At 42.9% G+C, this 19,745-nt stretch overlaps 1 protein-coding gene across 1 annotated transcript in view; it reads right to left on the bottom strand.

Moving 5' to 3' along the window:
- The window catches only part of SRD5A2 (steroid 5 alpha-reductase 2), a 31,350-nt gene that overhangs the window by 2,834 nt on the left and 8,771 nt on the right, over positions 1 to 19,745 (bottom strand). The window contains exons 2-4 of the mRNA XM_026695355.2: positions 2,909 to 3,072; positions 1,641 to 1,742; positions 798 to 948 (exon numbers count right to left, since the gene is read on the bottom strand). Of these exons, the coding sequence (XP_026551140.1) occupies positions 798 to 948; positions 1,641 to 1,742; positions 2,909 to 3,072 (417 nt within the window). The remainder of the gene's footprint in view (positions 1 to 797; positions 949 to 1,640; positions 1,743 to 2,908; positions 3,073 to 19,745) is intronic.

The following is a 19,745-nucleotide window of genomic DNA, read 5'->3' as shown; positions in this document are numbered from 1 at the left end:
AGTAGGCACGTTGGTGCATTTATGCACACACCCTCCAGACCTCTTAGGAAAGGTCAATAGTAGACAGGTTAAAGTTTTTGGGGTTTGGGGAAGAAACCACAGAGTCAGGTAGAGTATTCCAGACATTGGCCACTCTGTTGCTGAAGTCGTATTTCCTGCAATCAAATTTGGTGCGGTTTACCTTGAGTTTGTATCTGTTGTTTGCTCTTGTATTGTTATGGTTGAAGTGAAGTATTCATTGACAGGTAGGATGTTGCAGTGTATGATTTTATATACTATACTTAGATCGGACCAAAGGCGGCGTAGTTCTAGGTTTTCTAGGTCTAGAATTTCAAGTCTTAAAGTTGCCAAGTTTGGAGACCTCTGGTATACACCAACACAATGTATGTTTGGAAAAGGAAAAAGAGCACAAGCACAGAGTATAAAATCAATGGGAGCAAAATTAAAAGAAGGAATGCAACTGCTTTAAGAATTGCTTTAGTTGAGGGTACAATACCCTTTTTCAGACAAGCAGAAGCCTGAAAAGCAAAAGGATGAGTTGCTTTAATAAGCAGCAGAGAGGCATCACATTCATGGAATGGTCCGAAGCACTTATTCTGAAGCTTTCACAGTTCTGATCAATTGGCCTTTTAGTTTACTTATTTATTTATATATTGAATTTAGATAGCACTCCCATCTCACTCATAGAACTATTTCAGCTTGATATAGAAAAGCTCATATATATTATTTCCTGCTTCTGAGCAATATTGTTAACTAAAATGTTCTCAGACACCACATTTTGTACAGCATAAAAATACCTATGGTGATGATAAGCACGTGGTCCAACGCAGGTGAGTGTAAAAAATGCAAAGGCTAAAGCCGGTAGAGACCAGGTCGCTATAGCATATCCAAACCATTCCAGGATTTCCCCAAAGAAATTTGCTCCTGAGACATATGCAAACAATCCTCCTGCATAGAAGAGATTCATTTAAATACTCTTGAGAAACAGCAGGTTATTATTATTATTATTATTATTATTATTATTATTATTATTATTATTATTATTATTTGTTTATGACTCCCTTGAAGAATTGTACCATAACTGAGTGCTTATGTGAAAGGTTGGACAATACACATTGTTTAATACAGAGGTGTCAAACTGGCAGCCCACAGGTTAGATGCATCATGTGCAAGCCACATATATATTATTCCCTGCTTCTGAGCAATATTGTTAACTAAAATGTTGTCAGACACCACATTTTGTACAACATAAAAATACCCCAGCTCCATGAATGGGAAAAACATCACGAAACATCACGTGAGGGCAACCTGACGCCTCGAGTTTGACACCCATAATGTAAGAGAACTATTTCCATTGCATTTTAGGCACACCAAAGAGGCTAAATAAATGGTGACCAGCGGGAAATAGGGCTGATGGCCCAAAGTAAGTGTGATCTCTTCCAGCTCTTCATTCTGGCATTTGATCAAGACTTTCTCAGGGAATCTCATTAACTGTGTTAATGAACAAAAGGCCAATTAAATGGTTTCACATTTCCAGCTAGTGTCTGCTTTATCATGCCCTAAGGATAGACTCTTGTGATGCAAACAAGGTTTTCAGAATTGTCCTACCTTACATGAAGTTTGGAAGGAAAATGATATACCTTGTGGAATTTTGTAAGTGAACTCTCCAGGCTTTCTTAGCTGACGTAGAAGAAAATCACTGTGGATATTGATTCCCATGCCAGACAAAAACAATAAAAGACCTAAAGAAAAAAATGAGTTGGATAGTACAAGTATTTGATTTAGAGACTTTATTCAAACAAATATTTCACTGGCTTTATTGTTTGCCACTGAGAAAATCTACTTCCTATTTTTTGTGAAAAGTATGTAGAAGAGATATCTCAAGAGCAATTCCAATCAGGACCATGGAAGAGTCTTTCTTCAGGCTTGCCTTGTGACAATTAAAATGGTAAAACATGCTTATTTCTCAGCCCTGTGCTGGCTGGATGACTTGATCTCTCCTAGTTGGGAGGGACCAAGGAGATTCCTATACAGCAGGGGTGGAGAACGATGGCCCTTTTATGACTTGTGGACTCCCAGCATGGCTGACTCAGGAATTCTGGGAGCTGAAGTTCACACATCATAAAGTCTTGGTTCCTCACCTCTGCTATACAGGATCATCAGGACGATTATTCTCAGCATTCAATAGGGTGTTTTTAACTTTTTCTAAAGTGGCTTAGAAGTTAAAGCAAAATTATGTATAAAAGTCACACATAGTATTCTATAAATTTTTCATTACAAATGTATCAAATATAAAAGAATGAGTTGGGCAGATGTCTGATAGAAACATACTCCCAAAAACAATAGTATGAGTGTGCAAAATTGTTTTATTTTGCTCAGTTTCACATTTCTCATTTTTCAGATCTTAAGTTCACTTTGTCGGCTTGCTGCATAAGTTTGCAAAACTTTCCACATTTAAAAATGTTCATTAGAAAGTTTATTGTTTTCCCTAACACGGTACATATTTGGGCAAATTATTCTGAGTAGTGAACTCAGAAAAATGCTAGTTCTATATCCAACTGTAATTGGATCCACAAGCATAGATTTTAAAAGTACTAATTCCTTTTAAACATCGTTTCTTTCTTCCATTCAAGAGATAAAGCCCTTTCTATAGTAGCCTGAAATGTGATCAGAATCCCCTCTGATAATTATTACCATGAGTACAGAATTTATTTGGTAACTTTGTTCAATTAGTATAAAATTGTAGTAGGAAAACAAGTTTTATGAGGATTTTTTAAAAAAAATTCTTCTTTTGTTTTTCTGCCTTAAGATTTTCACAGGTACTATGCCCTCCACCCCTCCCCATGTTGGCAGAGTTTGGATGAACAGGATAGCAGACATATGACCCATCACCCATCATAGACAATACCTGACAAAAATCGTATGTCTTTACACCAATCATCTGGGTATTCAGCACAATAAACCATGTAGTAACCTTGAAGGAAGCCATTATAGAAGCAGAACAGTGCGCTAAAAAACACAATCTTCAATGGGAAAGGTCTGCCTCTTTGCAAGATTGAATAAATGAATGTCCTGAGGTACACCAGGAAAGAAAGGAAAAAAAAACAGAAAAAGTAATGTTAAACCTTGGATTTATAACAGATTCACGATCTCAAATAATCCTACATGTTGCCAAATATTCTGTTTTCAGTAGCACCTTAAAAATATTTACATTGTCACTTGGAGAATGAGTCTGTCCTATCAGATGACGTATACAGCAACCCACCCTCATCACAAAAATCCATAATAAAAGTAATCATACAAATAAAATGTTTGAAACACTTTTTAAGCACAGAGCATCATGTATGCAAAATAGTTTCCTCCTTTTCCAGAGACATCTGCTACCCCAGTGAAATGTTTTGTTTTAAGCACTGTAATCCAAAAGGGTTGTTGTGAATGGATTGAGTCAGGGCTTGGTACTCTCTCCTTTATTATTTAACATCTGTTTTAGGGGTGTCAAACTTGATTTCATTGAGGGCTGCATAAGGGTTGTATTTGACCTGGGGGTGGGGCTAGGGTGGCATGGCTGGGGTGGGTGTGGCCAGGTAGGCATAGCCAGCTCAACATTACTTATGTTGGGGGCACCTGTGGTGCTAAAATAGGACTTCCCTCCCTCACTCTCATCATAAATTTCCTTCCTGCCTCCCTTCCTTTTTCTTTTTCCTTCCATCTTCATTCTCCTTTCTTCTTCCTTGCTCTCTTTCCTTATTTTTTCTTCCTTGCCTCTTCCCATCTGTCCTTCTTTTTCTTTGTCTTTCCTCTTTCTCCTTTCCTGTCCCTTCTTGCATGCTTAAATTTCTCCTTTTGTTTTTGTTTTTTTAGTTTGTTTTGCTAGCCCTCTGCCAGTGAAAATGGAGCCCGGGCACACGCCCCCAAGCTCTGTTTTCACTGGCAGAGGCACTGCAGGGTGGTCCTTTGCTGTTTTTAGGATGGCCCCATGGGCCAGATCTAAGCACCCCACAGGCTGGAACTGGCCCTTGGGCCTTCAGTTTGATACTTCTGATCTATATGAAGCCATATCCGTGCATGTCAATCTGAATGATACTGTCTCTGTCTTCTCATGATGCCTGAATGCTGTAGGGATCTGGATTAAGGACAACAGACTTAGACTGAATCCAGGCAAGACTGAGTGGCTTTGGGTGCATGGAGCCTCAGGATCCAAGTGTTTGTCATCCTTAGTTCTGGACTAAGTGTTAAGTTTGAGCAATGAGAGGCTGGACCAGAGCATGAGTGCAACAATACTTTATTTTACAATAAAGGGCTGACCGTGCTTGCCAAGCCTGGAACTGGCTCGCAGCAATCAGCAGCTGGTTGGACCCCGCAGCCTGCTTTTATAGCTGGCTGCTGGGGAGAACCAACCAATGGGAATGGGGGAAAAGAACGCCCACGTAAGTGAGTGGACCTGAGTGAGAACTCCTTGAGTCCTCAGGACATAACACCCCTTCCCCCCAGATACGAACATGCATAGTCTTTGAGGTAGACGGGGGTTTGTGTTGGCGCCGGAACGCCGCAGCTCGGGGACATTGTCTGCCAGTTCGGTATCAGTCTGTGATGGTTGAGCCGGCATAGTGTCGATAACGCCTTCTCCGGACTGGGCATCCTCGGACCCCACCGGGCCGGTTACTGGGGTCGAGCTCGTGGGCTGGCTCAGGCTGGTCAACTCTTTGGGCGCTGTTGCCCGAGTTCGGGCTGACCGGAACGACTGCTGGTGCAAACTGGACGTTGGGTGCGATGAGGCTGGGTGGCGGTTGAGACGGCCCCCTTCGGCTGGCGACCAGGATTCTTGTTGGCAAGGGTGCTGAGGCGCCTTCTAAGCTGGTCTACGTGTCTCCTCCAGACGCGACCATCCTCCAGCCTGACCCTATACGATCTCGGCCCGGTGACAGCGACGATCTCGCCTGAATCCAAAGTGGGTCCCCAGCGAAATTTCTTGCGAAGACTGGCTCCTGTAACATAAAATGCCTAACCCCGAAGTAGAAGCGAGGGGAGAGTCAGGCAGTATTGTGGGTGCAGTCTATCCAATACAGTCCTCAGGCGCCGGCCCATCAGAAGTTCCGCTGGGGACTTATTGGTGACTGCACAGGGGTTGAGTGCTGGCTCATCAGGAACCGTGAGAGTTTGTGGTGCCAGTCATCTCTGCCAAACCTAGCGAGGGCCTCTTTGGTGGTCCGGACGGCCCTTTCAGCCAACCCATTACTCGCCGGGTGAAATGGGGCTGTGAAAATGTGGCGAATGCCTAGGTTGGCTGCAAAACGGCTGAATTTCTACGGATGCGAACTGAGGGCCATTATCTGAGACCAAAGAGTCGGGTAGTCCATGTGTAATGAACAGGCGTGTTAACGCGTTGGTGATTGCTAGTGTGGTGGTGGTGGATAGCTGTGCCACGTCTATCCACTTGGAATAAGCGTCCACGACCACTAGGAACATCTTCCCATGCACGGGCCGGCCAGGTCGATATGTATTCTAGACCAAGGGGCGCTGGCGTTCTCCCATCTGGTAGGGGTGGTGATGGGGGAGCAGGACGGGATTCCTGGCAAATGCTGCAGGAACTTACCCAATTGACAATGTCCTCGTCTAGACCCGGCCACCACACATAGCTGCGTGCTAATGCCTTCATTCTCACGATGCCAGGGTGTCCCTCGTGCAACGCCTCCAGGACTCGGGCACGCAGCGAGGTCGGGATGACCACCGAGTGCCCCACAGTAGACAACCCTGCAAACTGGACAGCTCCTGCATGCGAGTCTTAAAGGGTGCGAATTTGTTATCAACGTTGCCTCCCGGCCACCCTCCTCACCCAGTCGAGCACCTGGGCGAGCGTTTGGTCTGCCTTGGTTTTAGTGGCGATGTCAAGGGCGTTGATGGGCAGGTCCAATTGGGTGATTTGAAAATGGCGTTGACAGGAGCTGGGTCTTCAGCCGGAGCGGGTAAGGGGCAGCGACTGAGAGCATCGGCGTGGGATAGAGTTTTGCCCGGCGGTGGACAAGTTTGTATGAGTAGGCCGCTAGGAAAAGTGTCCACCTTGTCATCCTAGGGAAAGGACTTGGGGTGTTTGTTTGTCGCCGCCAGTAAACCCAGGAGGGGCTTATGGTCGGTGACCAGTTCAAGAAATGGCCAAATAGGAATTCGTGAAACTTTTTCACGGCTGCAACAGCTGCTAGGGCTTCCTTGTCAATTTGACTGTAATTTCGCTCCGTGGCCGAGAGCGTCCTGGAGAAAAAGGCGATGGGGCCTCGGTGCCATTGGGAAGTCTGTGACTAAGGACCGCCCCAATTCCAAATGGTGATGCATCTGCTGCCAGTACTAAAGGAAGGTTGGGGTCAAATTGGATGAGCACCGCCTCTGACGTAAGTAGCGATTTGACGGCGTTAAACGCCTGGTCCTCTCTGTGCCCCCAGTGCCACGGTGACTTTTTGTCTAATAATCTGTGGAGGGTTCGCTACTGAGGCTTTATGAGGCAAGAAGGATGCATAAAAGTTCAGCAGCCCTAGGAAAGCTTGTAGCTCCGTTTTGGAAGTAGGCGTGGGAGCTTCAGTGGATTGCCCTAACTTTAGACTCCAGGGGATGAATGCCAGAGGCGTCAATTTTATAACCCAAAAAGTCCACCTGTCTAGTGGCAATGGCGCATTTTCTTTTTTTAACTTGAGGCCATGCTGTCTGAACCTCTCTAACACTGCTCGTACTCTCTGGAAGAGTTGGGGTCTGTCCCTGGCCGAGACCAAGATGTCGTCAAGTAGGGTACTACACCAGGGAGGCCCTGTAAAATCCGCTCCATGAGGGATTGAAAAATACCCGGGCAACACTTACGCCAAATTGGAGACGCTTGCATCGGAATGCACCCCTGTGAGTAACGATGGTCTGAAGCTCCGCTGTTTGGTTATCAACAGGGAACTGCTGATACGCTTGAGACATGTCCAATTTAGCAAAAATGCTGCCCGGTTCGAATGTGTGCAATAAGTGCTGAATGACGGGCACAGGGTAGGCGCTAACTTGTAGATGTTTATTGATTGTTGTCTTGTAGTCCGAGCAAATTCTCAGGCTACCATCTTTTTAAGGGGTGTGACAATGGGCGTCTCCCACTTGGCGAAATCTGTTGGCTCAATGACCCCTTGTTTTAGTAGTTTATCCAATTCGGCGTCTAGTTTTGGTCTAATAGCAAATGGAACCCTACGTGGTTTCAATCTGATTGGGACCGCCTGGGGTCAACGGTGAACGAGATGGGGTTCCATTATAACACCCCAGCTCCTCGCTGAACACATCTGCGTAGTCAGCGAATAAGGAGTCAGTGTCTGAGGTTGAGACAGCATGGACTCCTGTTAACCCTAGGCCGAGGTGGGGAAACCAATCGAGCCCCAATAAGGTTGGTAGATTGCCGTTAACTACCACTAGAGGTAGGTGGCCTTTAAAAGTTCTAAAACTGACAAAAAACTTGCCTCTGCCGATCACGGGAATGGCCTTCCCTGGTAGTCCTTCAGACGGAACTGGCATCTCTGAAGCCGGGTAGTAGATAGGCTGGGGTGGAGTCTCTTGAGGGTGTTCCACGAGATTATTGAGAGCGCTGACCCTGTGTCAACCTCCATGTGGCACGGTTTACCTTCTAGGGAAACGGAGAGAGAAATTTTACTAACAGTGTGGCAAGTATGCCTGGCAAGGCGGTTCGTGCGACAGTTTAATACTTGCCTCTGTGGTCCCGAGTTCGAGGACGGGGTCTGCGTGCAGCGCTTTGGGGGCTTGGCAGACTCTCGCGATGTGCCCCTTCTTATGGCAGTTGTTGCAAATGGCTCCTCTAAACCTGCAGGTGGCCCTCTGATGTGATCCCCACAGGCTAGGCACAACGTGATGTGCTTGGGTGGACCGGTGTGTTCTTGTCTGGCCCCTACCTGCGACCGTCTGTCGTTGGTGAGGCGGTGGACGTCGTTTCGCTGCGTTGTGGGTTTCCTCCACTTCCACCTCTTCAGAATGGATGGGGAATGATGCTGGCTTGGCACTTGGGCCCTGAATTTCGGTGGCTGAGTTCGTTGCTAGCTCGGCTGCTAGGGCCTCCTCGACTGCTTGCGCGAGGTTGAGGTCCTTTTTGCTAGCAGGCGCCTCTGTAGGTTGAGATCCTTGACCCCACAAACTAATTGATCGAGGAGCATGTCCTCTAGGTATGTTCCAAACCCGCAGTGCAGGGCTGCTGTTCGGAGGGCGGCCATATACTGATTGATTGTTTCCTTACTAGATTGCTTTCTCATACGGAACGTGAACCTCCTGGCGATTTGTGAAGGTCTGGGAGCGTAGTGGTTAGTGAGGATCTCCAGCAACTCGGACCACGGAACGTTTTTTAATTCTCTCGGCGCTACGAGGGCTGCGGCGGTATCATAAACGGTGGCTCCGCAGTAGATTAGGAAATAGGATTTTTTCCGATGTTCTCCCGCGTCTGCCAGGCCGACCGCATCGATGTAATGATTGAAGCGGTTCTTATACGATTCCCACTTCTCTTCGTCAGGTTTAAATGCCGGGAATGCTGGGTTGGAACTCATGGTGCTAGACAGCTGGGCTACCTGTGGAAAAAATCTCTCTGGGACTACGAGCGCTCGTGAGTATTAGTGATATCAGCTCTGGAGGGGTTTTTTTGCTACCCTCTCTTTCTCTCTCTGGGTTACCACGTTGGCTGCTAGCCGTTGGAGGTGTCTTGAATCGCGCCAAAAAAGTGGGCGTAGTGACTTCCTACAGCGCTGTGCTGTGTTTCCTACTGGTTCGAAATTCAAATGACACCCGTTTGAATTTCGCGCCAAATGCAGAGCGGCTGCGGCTCGCAGTGCTTCACTTTCCCCGTAGCGGGGCTAACAAGCGGCTACAGACGCTTCTAACTTTTTGAATCAGACCGCTTTCTCTGGCTGCGGATCAGCGTTTGCTCTTTTTGATCGCTCGTTTTGAGGGCTGATCGCTCTCTCTGGCTGCGGATCAGCGTTTTCCTTATCGCCAGCCGATCGCTCTCTCTGGGTTGCAGATCGGAGGCTGCGGATCAGCGTTTTCCTTATCGCCAGCCGATCGCTCTCTCTGGGTTGCGGATCGGAGGCTAGTGACTCAGCGGTTGCAAGGTGCTTCTGGTAGCCATCCCATCCTCGTCGCCAGTGTTAAGTTTGAGCAATGAGAGGCTGGACCAGAGCATGAGTGCAACAATACTTTATTTTACAATAAAGGGCTGACCGTGCTTGCCAAGCCTGGAACTGGCTCGCAGCAATCAGCAGCTGGTTGGACCCCGCAGCCTGCTTTTATAGCTGGCTGCTGGGGAGAACCAACCAATGGGAATGGGGGAAAAGAACGCCCACGTAAGTGAGTGGACCTGAGTGAGAACTCCTTGAGTCCTCAGGACATAACACTAAGGTTTTGCACTATCCTGTTCAGACCCAGTGTGCAGCCTAGGGTTTCTTCTGGACTCAGGTCTCCTGCTTGAAGAGGCAGGCACGACCAGGAGAGCTTTTGCGTAGCTCTGGTTTGTGCACCAGTTGCGACCTTTTCTGGATCATGACTCCCTATGCTCAGTTTTGGTCTCCAAAATATAAAAAAGATGTTGCAACTCTAGAAAGAATTCAAAGAAGAGCAACAAAGATGATTAGGAGACTGGAGGCTAAAACATAGAAAGAACATTAGCTAGAGTTGGGTATGTCTAATTTAATGAAAAGAAGGACTAGGGGTGACATGATAGCAGTGTTCCAATAACTCAGGGATTGCAACAAAGAGGGAGTAAAGCTATTCTCCAAAGCATCTGAAACAATGGATGGAAACTAATCAAGGAGAGAAGGAACCAAGAACTAAGGAGAAATTTCCTGACAGAATAGGATTTCCTGCCTGAACAGAGAGTTGGACTAGACGACCAAGGTCCCCTCCAACTCTGTTATTCTGTATTCAGTTATTCAAGCCCTTGTCATCTTTTGCTTAGGCTACTGCATTGCGCTCTACATGGGACTATCTTTGAAATCCATTTGGAAGCTTCAGCTTGTGCAAAGTACAGCAGCGAGATCAGTCTTTGGGACCCCTAAGATGGCCCATATTACACTTCTGCTCCACAAACTTCACTGGCTACCACTCTGCTTCTGAGAGCGGTTCAAGGTATTTAGGGCAGAGGGTTTATGATTGCAATTTTATCTGTTCTAGTACACATAACTTAGGGAGCAGGGGTGATATTCAGCAGGTTCTGACCAGTTCTGGAGAATCGGTAGCGTACATTTTGAGTAGTTCGGAGAACTGGCAAATACCACCTCTGACTGGACAGTTTACAGTCTCCTTCCCTTGCCACACTCACCAAGCCACGCCCACAGAACCAATAGTAAAAATTTTTGAATCCCACCACTGTTAGGGAGTCTATAATAACCAAATGTGTGTGTGTGTGTGTGTGTGTGTGTGTGTGTGTGTAAACAAATGAGCATTCATCAGGAGATTTACCAATCCTAGATGAGATTCCTAGAGAGAGTTCTTCATTCCTAATAGTTTTGCCTTCAACTACCATTTTTTTCATGTCTTCTGATGTCATTATGCAACCTACAGATAAGTTTTAACATTTTTTTTAACTTTTCACAGACTATATTTCATTGATGGGCCAATCTGTTCCCCAAGGCCATCAAGAAACACTTAAATTTGTTTTATCTGATCTCAGATTGCATTCAGAAAATTAGATAAAGCTGTATAAACAAATAGAAGTAAAACAAAAAGACACTAGAGGTTTCTGTGAGAGTAGATACTGAAAGCTCAACAAAACACATTATCTTGCAGCATAGGAAAACTGAAAGGAGTTCTAATAGCCTCCATCGTGCTTAGTTAAAATGCTGCACAATGCTAATTTGAAAAATGAACATATTTCTGGAGTAATTTAGAAAATGTGTGCTTAAAAAATCTTTGAGAAATTTAATAACTATATGCACAATAAAAATATTTATATGTGTTTTAGAATTAGAATTAAGTTAGAATAAAGTTTAAATTTGCCTTTTTTTAAAAAAAAAAAAAGCTCACTATAAACATTGGGAAGAACATGATGGACCAGAATTGGATAGTAAAACAGAACAGATTTATATTGATCCATGCATTGATCTATGCATGCCTCATTCCAAGTTATTCACAAACTATAATATCAACCTGTTCTAAAGGAAGCTCATTAGATAACTCCAGCAAAAATACAGCAAAAGCCATTTGCATCTTATCATACATATTAAGCAGTGAATTAAACAAGTGCTGGTTGTTTTCATTAACTTAGCAATCAGGGCAAAAAACATCATTTTAGGCAAATGGTGCCCCTTTTAGGCAAATGGTAGCACCTTTCAGGGACAAGGAAATGACATTGTGCATTTAAAATTAACAGCCAACATATCTGTTAAAACAGGGTACATTCGACCATAGTTTCAAGTGTTAATGCCGATTCAATTCTCTAATCAGATATAGAACATTTATGAACGCTAGCATTAATCAGATCATTTTCACCAACTACTTTTAAAAAATCTACTTTGACAATTATTTTTAACAGTTTATTTATTTAAGTATGAATCAGATTTGCACTGATCCTGTCATTGTTACCCATAGATTCACTCTGATAGGTTTTCAGAACGTCTTTTCTCTGAAACCTGGAATAAATATAGCTCCTCTAGTGTTGTTTCTGCCTAACTACTGTCATATAAAAAAAGGAAGTACACCTCATGAAAGTTTGTTTTTCTTTTTTAACATACACTGTGGACAAATCAACAAATTAATTTCATTCACACAGCAAATAAAAATAAAGATGATATAACTAAAGAAAAAAAATATCCTGTGAACATTTGCAATCATTTATTCAATAAAAAGTGAACAAGCTGTTTCTTTCTATTGAAAAAGCAAGCATGCCGTTGGCTGTAATATCTTCTTTGGTAGAAACAACTTTTTTAAAAAAGTTTTTTATTTTGACAACAAACATTGACAAATACAAACATAAAACATCAAATAAAACCATCTTTCCATTCTACACTGTGTCCGTTGGTACATATCTTTTGTGCACGATATCAACAGTCTTTCCCTTCTAAATTAAAATTAAAATTCATATTATATAGATCAACTATGCATATTATATTATATTATTGTTAACTCCTTATTAGACTTTAATTATAAGTTCATGTCACCCTTTACAAGCAAATCTCAACTTTTACAAAACCTAGTTCATAATATCATTCATTTCATTGTAGTCAGTTATAACATATCATTCAATTGTCTTATCTTTACTATTATGTTGTATTTATATTATAGAGTATTTTATTTCGCTATTTTCTTATCTAGCCATTGATAAATAAATCCCAAATGTTGTAATATTTTTTATCTTCTTGCTCTCTAATTGCTAATGTCAATTTACTCATTTCTGCACATTCCATTATTTTCTTAATCACCTCCTCTTCTATCGCAATTGTTTTACTTTTCCAGTTTTTAGCAAATACAATTCTAGCTGCTGTTAAAAATTTATAATCAGATATGTCAATTTCCTACTGTATCCTTCAGGTAAGATACCCAATAAAAATATCTCTGGTTTCAAGTCTACATGCTGTTTTGTCATTTTTTTTCCAACCTTGTATGAATTTTAGTCCAGTATCTCTTGGCTTCCACACATGTCCACCACATATGATAATATTATCCAGATATCTGATGACACTTCCAACATTTCTCCGATTTATTCTTGAACATCCTTTCTATTCTTGCCAGGGGTAAATGCCACCTATAAAACATCTTATACAAATTCTCTTTATATGCTATTGACATTGTTATTTTATAGTTTCGAGACCATAATTTCTGCCATTTCTCTAAGTCTATCCCATATCCAAAAATTTTCCCCATGTGCTGTTGGGCTATCTGCTTATAACCTATACATGGGAATGTTCATTCTTGGAAAATTCTACCAAACTTTCTCCCTCCTCCATCTACTTTCCAGCTAGACTTATTCTACTAGTCTTTTTCTATTTATTAGTTTGAGATATATATTGGTTTACAATCTGGCAGACAATTGGAAATTGCCCTTCTTTTCTTGCCACAAAATATCCCTTACTATTTTTCTAGAAAATAAACTCATGAAATTTTATGAAGATAGATCAGTTTGTTCCTGTTGCTTTAATGTGTCCCATATATCAGCTCAAAGGATGAAAGATGTGCCAGAATGACTTAGCCAGACTTGATACTTCAAAAAGCTAGTTGCTGGAATAGTGCAGAAAGTTCTAAGATTTATTATGTGGTTTTAATTATGAGGAGAACAGAAAGGACTTCTTGCATATTAAAATGGAACATAAGTGCCATGGCTACATATTAGTTGAGTTTTAATCCTCATGCAACAGGACTCACAATTAAAGATTGTGACATTCCTATAAACAGAAAGACCACATGTGATTTATGACCATATATACTAAAATGTTTACAAATGGACAAATGAAAAGAATATAGAAATGAAGGCCAACTTTTAAGAAACAGAATTTTTGCATTCTGGGTCTTTAATTCATTAATAATTAGTTTACATTTTGAAGATTTCCTCTGCAAACATGAAGCAGGATATATGAGAAAAAGATTCTTGATTTTAAAATCCTATTATTGTAAGATATGGAATAAAATTGACTCAAGTAGATCCTGTTAGTTTATCTGTTTTAGCATACTTTACTGGTAACCTGTGTTCAGGTGAAATGTATGGTTTCATCACTGATGATTTCAAGAAAGCACCCAGCTACCAATCAATAATAGGACTTTATAAAAAAAGAGGTAAGTGTTATACTATCACTTGTACTTTAAACTCGGTACTATAGGAATTCTGTACCCATTTAGATATTAAAAGTACACTAGCCAAGTTATTTGCTCATGGCTCCCATTTAGAGTGAATGTCATGAAACGATATTTTCTAACTTAGTGCACTTCAGATGTGTTGATGTGCTCCAAAGTCCAATCAATCTGAGGCTAGAAAGTTAATTAAGTCAGCTTCAAATTTCTTTCTGTTGAAGAAGAATGCAACAAATATGAATTTACTTTTAAATTTTAACTTTCTTATTTTCACATAAATATGAAAAGAATTGATTTGTTATCTTAAGTGTCCCTTGAGGTCATACTTAGCCTTGAGCATGCACTTATTTTCTTTCATTATGGAGCTTTCAGAAACAATTTTGGGAGAGTTAAATCAATCTGACAATCTGACAGATAGGGAGTGCATCAGGATCCATTCTTATACTTGCAGAATTCTTGCCAAAATAAAGTATCCTATCCTACCCTACCCTACCCTATCTATTCAATGATGCTGCAGATATGCTGTATATATGACTGTTTTGTAATCATATATTCCACGGTCCATTCCTATATTTATCTTATTTATATGTCTCCTTATTACTTGGTGATTTATCTCAGAAGAAACTGCAGAAATTATGTGAGAATTTTAAATATTCTATTATGAACTATGGAAACTGGCAATTTGCAAACAACATTATTTTAGCAGAAAGTAAGTAAAGCAGTTACAAAGGAATACCCCCACTCGCATATTAGAATGGACTTCTAAAGAATGTTGAGAAGGTCATAGTAACCTAGTTAAAGTAGTAACACTAGTAGAAAGAGCAAAGCTATGGTTAGAATAATATTCTAACTGAGGTTTGTACATTCTTAATAACATTAAGCCATAATATAGCTTATAATATAATATAATATAGTTCAGCTTCTTATGAGTCCTAAATACAGCACTTCTTTGCTTGGAATTCTGGACAATAAATTCAGCTTAATAGTACAAGTGAGACCGCCAGGACAATGCACAGCATGCAAATTAACAAGAGAAAGAAAACAAATACTGTAACTCTAGTGACTACCTTCCATGCCACTGATACATGAATCTCATTTTAATTATTGGGCACTAATTACTCTTCTCTCTGCTTGAAAGCACTGCGCAAGAAAAAAATAAAGACCTTGTTGAGGATCCAAACTTTGTCAAGGACCTTGGAGTACTCATCTCAAATGATCTAAGTGCTAGAGCCCACTGTAACTACATAGCCAAAAAGGCATTAAGAGTGGTTAATCTAATCCTACGTAGCTTCTTCTCTGGTAATATCACACTACTAACTAGAGCATACAAAACATTTGCTAGACCTATACTTAAATATGGCTCATCAGTCTGGAACCCATATCATGTATCTGATATTAACACAATTGAAAAAGTCCAGAAATATTTCACAAGAAGTGTTCTCCACTCCTCTACTCATTGCAGAATACCTTATGCCACCAGACTTGAAACTCTAGACCAGTGGTTCCCAAAGTGGGCGGTACCACCCCCTGGGGGGTGGTGGGATGCCTTGGGGGGCACTGAGAGGCAAGGGGGCCGGCTGGGGAGCACTGGAGGTGAGCGGCAGGGCACAATTCAGGGGTGAGAAAAAATCCCACCACTGCTGCATTCGAGGCAAAGCCCCGCAGGATTATCCCATTGACTTGCATGCTCTGGTGCAAGGAGCTCCGCCCCTGAACGCAGGGGGCTATCAAATATCCCGCCACCACCATGTTCCACCCCATTGAGCCCCTTGCACTGGAGGCACATGCCCAAGCATGTCTGAATGGAGCAGTGCATGAAGTCAATGGAGTGAACCTGAGAGAGGGAAAGAGAGAGGAAAGAGAGAGAGAGAGAAAGAGAGAAGGAAGAAGAGAAAGAGAAAAGGGGAAGAAAGAAAAAGGGACAAAGAAAGAGGGGGGATGAAAGGAAGGGACAGAAAGAAAAAGAAATAAAGAAAAAGGGACAAAGAAAGGGGGGATGAAAGGAAGGAACAGAAAGAAAAAGAAATAAAGAAGGAGGGGGGGAGGGAGGGGAAAGATAATGAGATATCTATTCTAGTCCAATCACCTGCTCCAGCAGGGTTAGACGGGAGTATGTGTGTGTGTGTTCTTGTAATTTACCAACACATCTTGGTTTGCCTTCTTCAGAATTGGGACTGTAATACATTGGGGAAAAGTAATTTTTTAGGGTGGAGATCTGGTCCAATGGATCCTGTTTAAAGCCTCAACAAAATGTGAGAGCTTCCTGATAGTCTTGGCCATGTTTCATCCACAATACCTTTAATTAATAGAAGCCAAAGATGTTTCAATGTGCTGGCAAAGATGCTGGCAAAGATGTTTCAATGTGGAAAAGGGCCTCTAAACTAGGCCTCATTTCAATCTGATGCATCAGGTCTCTCTCACTCTCTCTCTCTCCCTCTCTCCCCCTCCCCCCTCCATCCCTCCATGCCCCCCTTCTTTGTCCCTTTTTCTTTCTTTCCCTTTTCTCTTTCTTTTCCTCCTTCTCTCTTTTCCCTCTCTCTCTTTCCCTCTCCCAGGCTCACCCCATTGATTTGGTGCACCGCTCCACTCGGACTTGCTTGGGCAGGTCCCTCCAGTGCAGCGGGCTCAATGGGGTGGACCTGTGGGGCTGGCACCTAGAACGCAGCAGTTCCGGCACGTTTGAAAAGTAGAGCAAAGACAGAGGTCGGTAATTTTTGCTTGCAAAGAATCACAAAGGCTTCTGGGTTGTGCACAAGAAGGGACACACATCAATGCAATTCAGCAATATAAAATAAAGAAATACAAATAAAACAAATCAACAAGAATCGGCAATCATCTCTGATTAGATTCTATTGCCTACTAGAATCTAATCAGAGATGCTTTGCCAATTCTAGTCCAATGACCTGCTCCAGCAGGGTTGGAAGGGAGTATGTGTATATGTGTGTGCATGGCTGTCAAAACTCCAAAAACAGGTCAAGTAGTTCTGGGGAGGCCAGTCATAAATTAGAACACTTGCTAAGCAACTGGCCATTAAGTGAGGACCACTTGTATTTGGTTTGCCAGTCACCAAACTACACTCACCCAGTCACGTGACCAGCAAGCCACACCCACCCAATCATGTGACCAGCAAATCACACCCTCAAATTAGTCCATGCCCACAGAAATTTGAATCCTGCCCCTGGGTGGGGGGCATTGAGGATGAGTTTGTAGCACCAAGGGGGCGGTGGACTGAAAACGTTTGGGAACCACTGTTCTAGACCTAGAAAACCCAGAACTACGCCGCTCCAGTCCGATCTAAATATAGTATATTAAATCATACATTGCAATGTCCTACCTGCAAATGAATACTTCAGCTTCAATCATAACAATCCAAGAGCACACAATAGATACAAACTCAAGGTTAACTGCACCAGACTTGACTGCAGAAAAGACTACTTCAGCAACAGAGTGGTCAATGTTTTAAATACTCTACCTGACTCTGTGGTTTCTTCCCCAAACCCCCAAAATTTTAACCTTAGACTGTCTACTATTGACCTCACCCCCTTCCTAAGAGGCCTGTAGGGGGCATGCATAAGCGCACCAGTCGGACCTACTGTCCCTGTCCTATTGTTTTTTATTTTCTTATATGTATCCATGTATTCATAACTATGTTTATCTTGTAAGCAACTGACAAATCAAATAAAATGTAAATGTAAAACAAAAATGTAAAAGGTGTCCTACTCACAATAAGGCAATAAGCCCCATATACTGTGTTACCTGACTCTTCTTGATAATTGTGGCTCACTGGCAGCAGATGTGGACAGCTGAGGTCTCTGAGAGCGAAGATTCAGATGAGGGGCCTGCGTGTGATGCAGGGATGGAGCCAGGGCTATCAGAGAATGGGGTGCTGCCTTCGGAGCTTGTGGAGTCTGGCAGCAGGGATGCAGAGGACCCCGAGGAACCTGTGCCCAGTCCGCACACACCCCGAGGAACCTGTGCCCAGTCCGCACACACGTGCGCAGGGCTGCTCAAAGAAAAGAGCAGCTGCAGCAGCATGGACAACTCAGGAATAAGGCCACAAGCTGATGGCCCCTCCCATAAGGGATAAAAGCCAGCCCTCAGGGGTTGGGTTCTTTGCAGGAAGCAAAGAAGTTTTTGCACTTCAAGTTCTCGTGGAAGTTCGGTTTATCCTGGTTTGTTTTTGGAGACTTTTGCCTTTGAATATTTCTTTGCATTTATGTTCTTGGCAGCCTTGCACAACCTTGACAGGGCTTGCTCTTACCTGGGACAATTAGTTTTAATAGCACTTTGCTGTGAATGAACAGAATTCACAGAGACACATTAAAAAGATTTTGCTTTTATCTATGTTTTGCGTTTGTTTGATGTGAACGAGGCTTGGGTCAGAACAATAATGTGGATGTCAAAATAGAGCCCTTTAGGAAGGGAAGCCATAAATGCTGAGAGATTGGGTAGAAATGCAAATGCATTGCAAAGTATCATTGCCAAGGATGACTCTTCTACTTTGGAGCCGAGGAAGGGTTTGATACTGCTGATAATACATTCTGTAACTGTGAGAGGGACCTTGGAGTCCTAGTGGATGATCATATGAACATGAGTCAGCAGTGTGTGGCATCTGGAAAAGCTAATAGAATCCTTGCTGGTATAAACTGAGGCATAGAATTAAAATCATGTGGAGTGTTAGTACCACTTTATAAAGCCTTAGTAAAACCACATCTGGAATACTGCATTCAGGTTTGGTCACCACATTACAAAAAAGATGTTGAGACTTTGGGAAAAGTGTAAAGAAGAGCACTAAAAGGATTAAATAGATTAGAAGACTAAAACATATGAAGAACAATTGCAAGATTTGGTTTTGGTTAGTCTAGAGAAAAGAAGGCCGAGGGGGGGGCACATGATAGCAGTGTTCCAGTATTTGAGAGTCTGCCACAAAGAGGTGGGGGTCAATTTATCAGCCTGAACAAATGAGAATAATGGACACACTGTGTGTTTCCGAAATGGAGACTGATGTAATAGATCAGAATATGGCAGTGTCCTAGAGAGAGGGGAGTCAAGGAGCATTAAGAAACTTCCTAACAGTGAGGACAATTAACCAGTGGAACAGGTTGCCTTCAGAAGTTGTAGGTGCTTCATCGCTGGAGGTTTTTAAGTAGAGACTGGACAGTCACTTGTCTGAAAAGTTATAGGATCACCTGGTTGAGCAGGGGGCTGGACTAGGCGACCTCCAAGGTCCCTTGCAGCTCTATTCTGATTCATTGATTCATTCATGAGCATATTTACAATGTGGGGTTGTAAATGGAGTCATGAATGTATTGCCAGCAGTATCTACAAAATAGCCACAACACAATATTCAGTGCCAGCTGGATTAATCATGTTAAGTCACGGGAATGAGACTCAGGACACCAGCATGATTCCAATCTGTTTTACTTCCGTATAGGACTGAGCGCCGAAGAAACCGCAGCAGCCCTTGTTATAGTCGGGCTGCTTGCAGCTGTGGCCAGTGACGGCTCTTCAAAATTCCCACCACCACAGACCAACCAATTGCAGGTAAGTATGCTAATACATAACACCCCTCCCCACCTGGTCCAGTCCAACCAATATGAGCCTCGCCTACTGTACATAATCACATAGGTAGGTGGGGCTTTTATGGGTCCGACTGGATCTGTGCAACTCAGTCGCGGGTTGGCCTCTGGACTGTTCAGATGGATCTGTTGTTCCTTCCGTCCATCTTCTTGGAAGCTCCTGGCTGGTTGAGCCAGCCCGGCCACTCCCACCAGGGACTGCTTTTCCGCTATCCTTCTGGACCTGTTCCTGTCTCCCTGACCTGCCTTCTTCCCTGGCCTCAGGTACGTGTTTGTGTTTCCCAACTAGGGCTAGTGTTAGTAGTGGTCGTTGCGTAGTTGTCAGGTTTTGTTCTGTTATTTCTCTTGTTCGTGGAGGGTCTCCCCCTCCCTTTCTACTTG

Source organism: Pseudonaja textilis, chromosome 1, assembly GCF_049901715.1.
Source record: "Pseudonaja textilis isolate UNSWEBS1 chromosome 1, rPseTex1.2, whole genome shotgun sequence".
NCBI lineage: Eukaryota > Metazoa > Chordata > Lepidosauria > Squamata > Elapidae > Pseudonaja > Pseudonaja textilis.
This window is presented reverse-complemented; position numbering and strand designations above follow the sequence as displayed.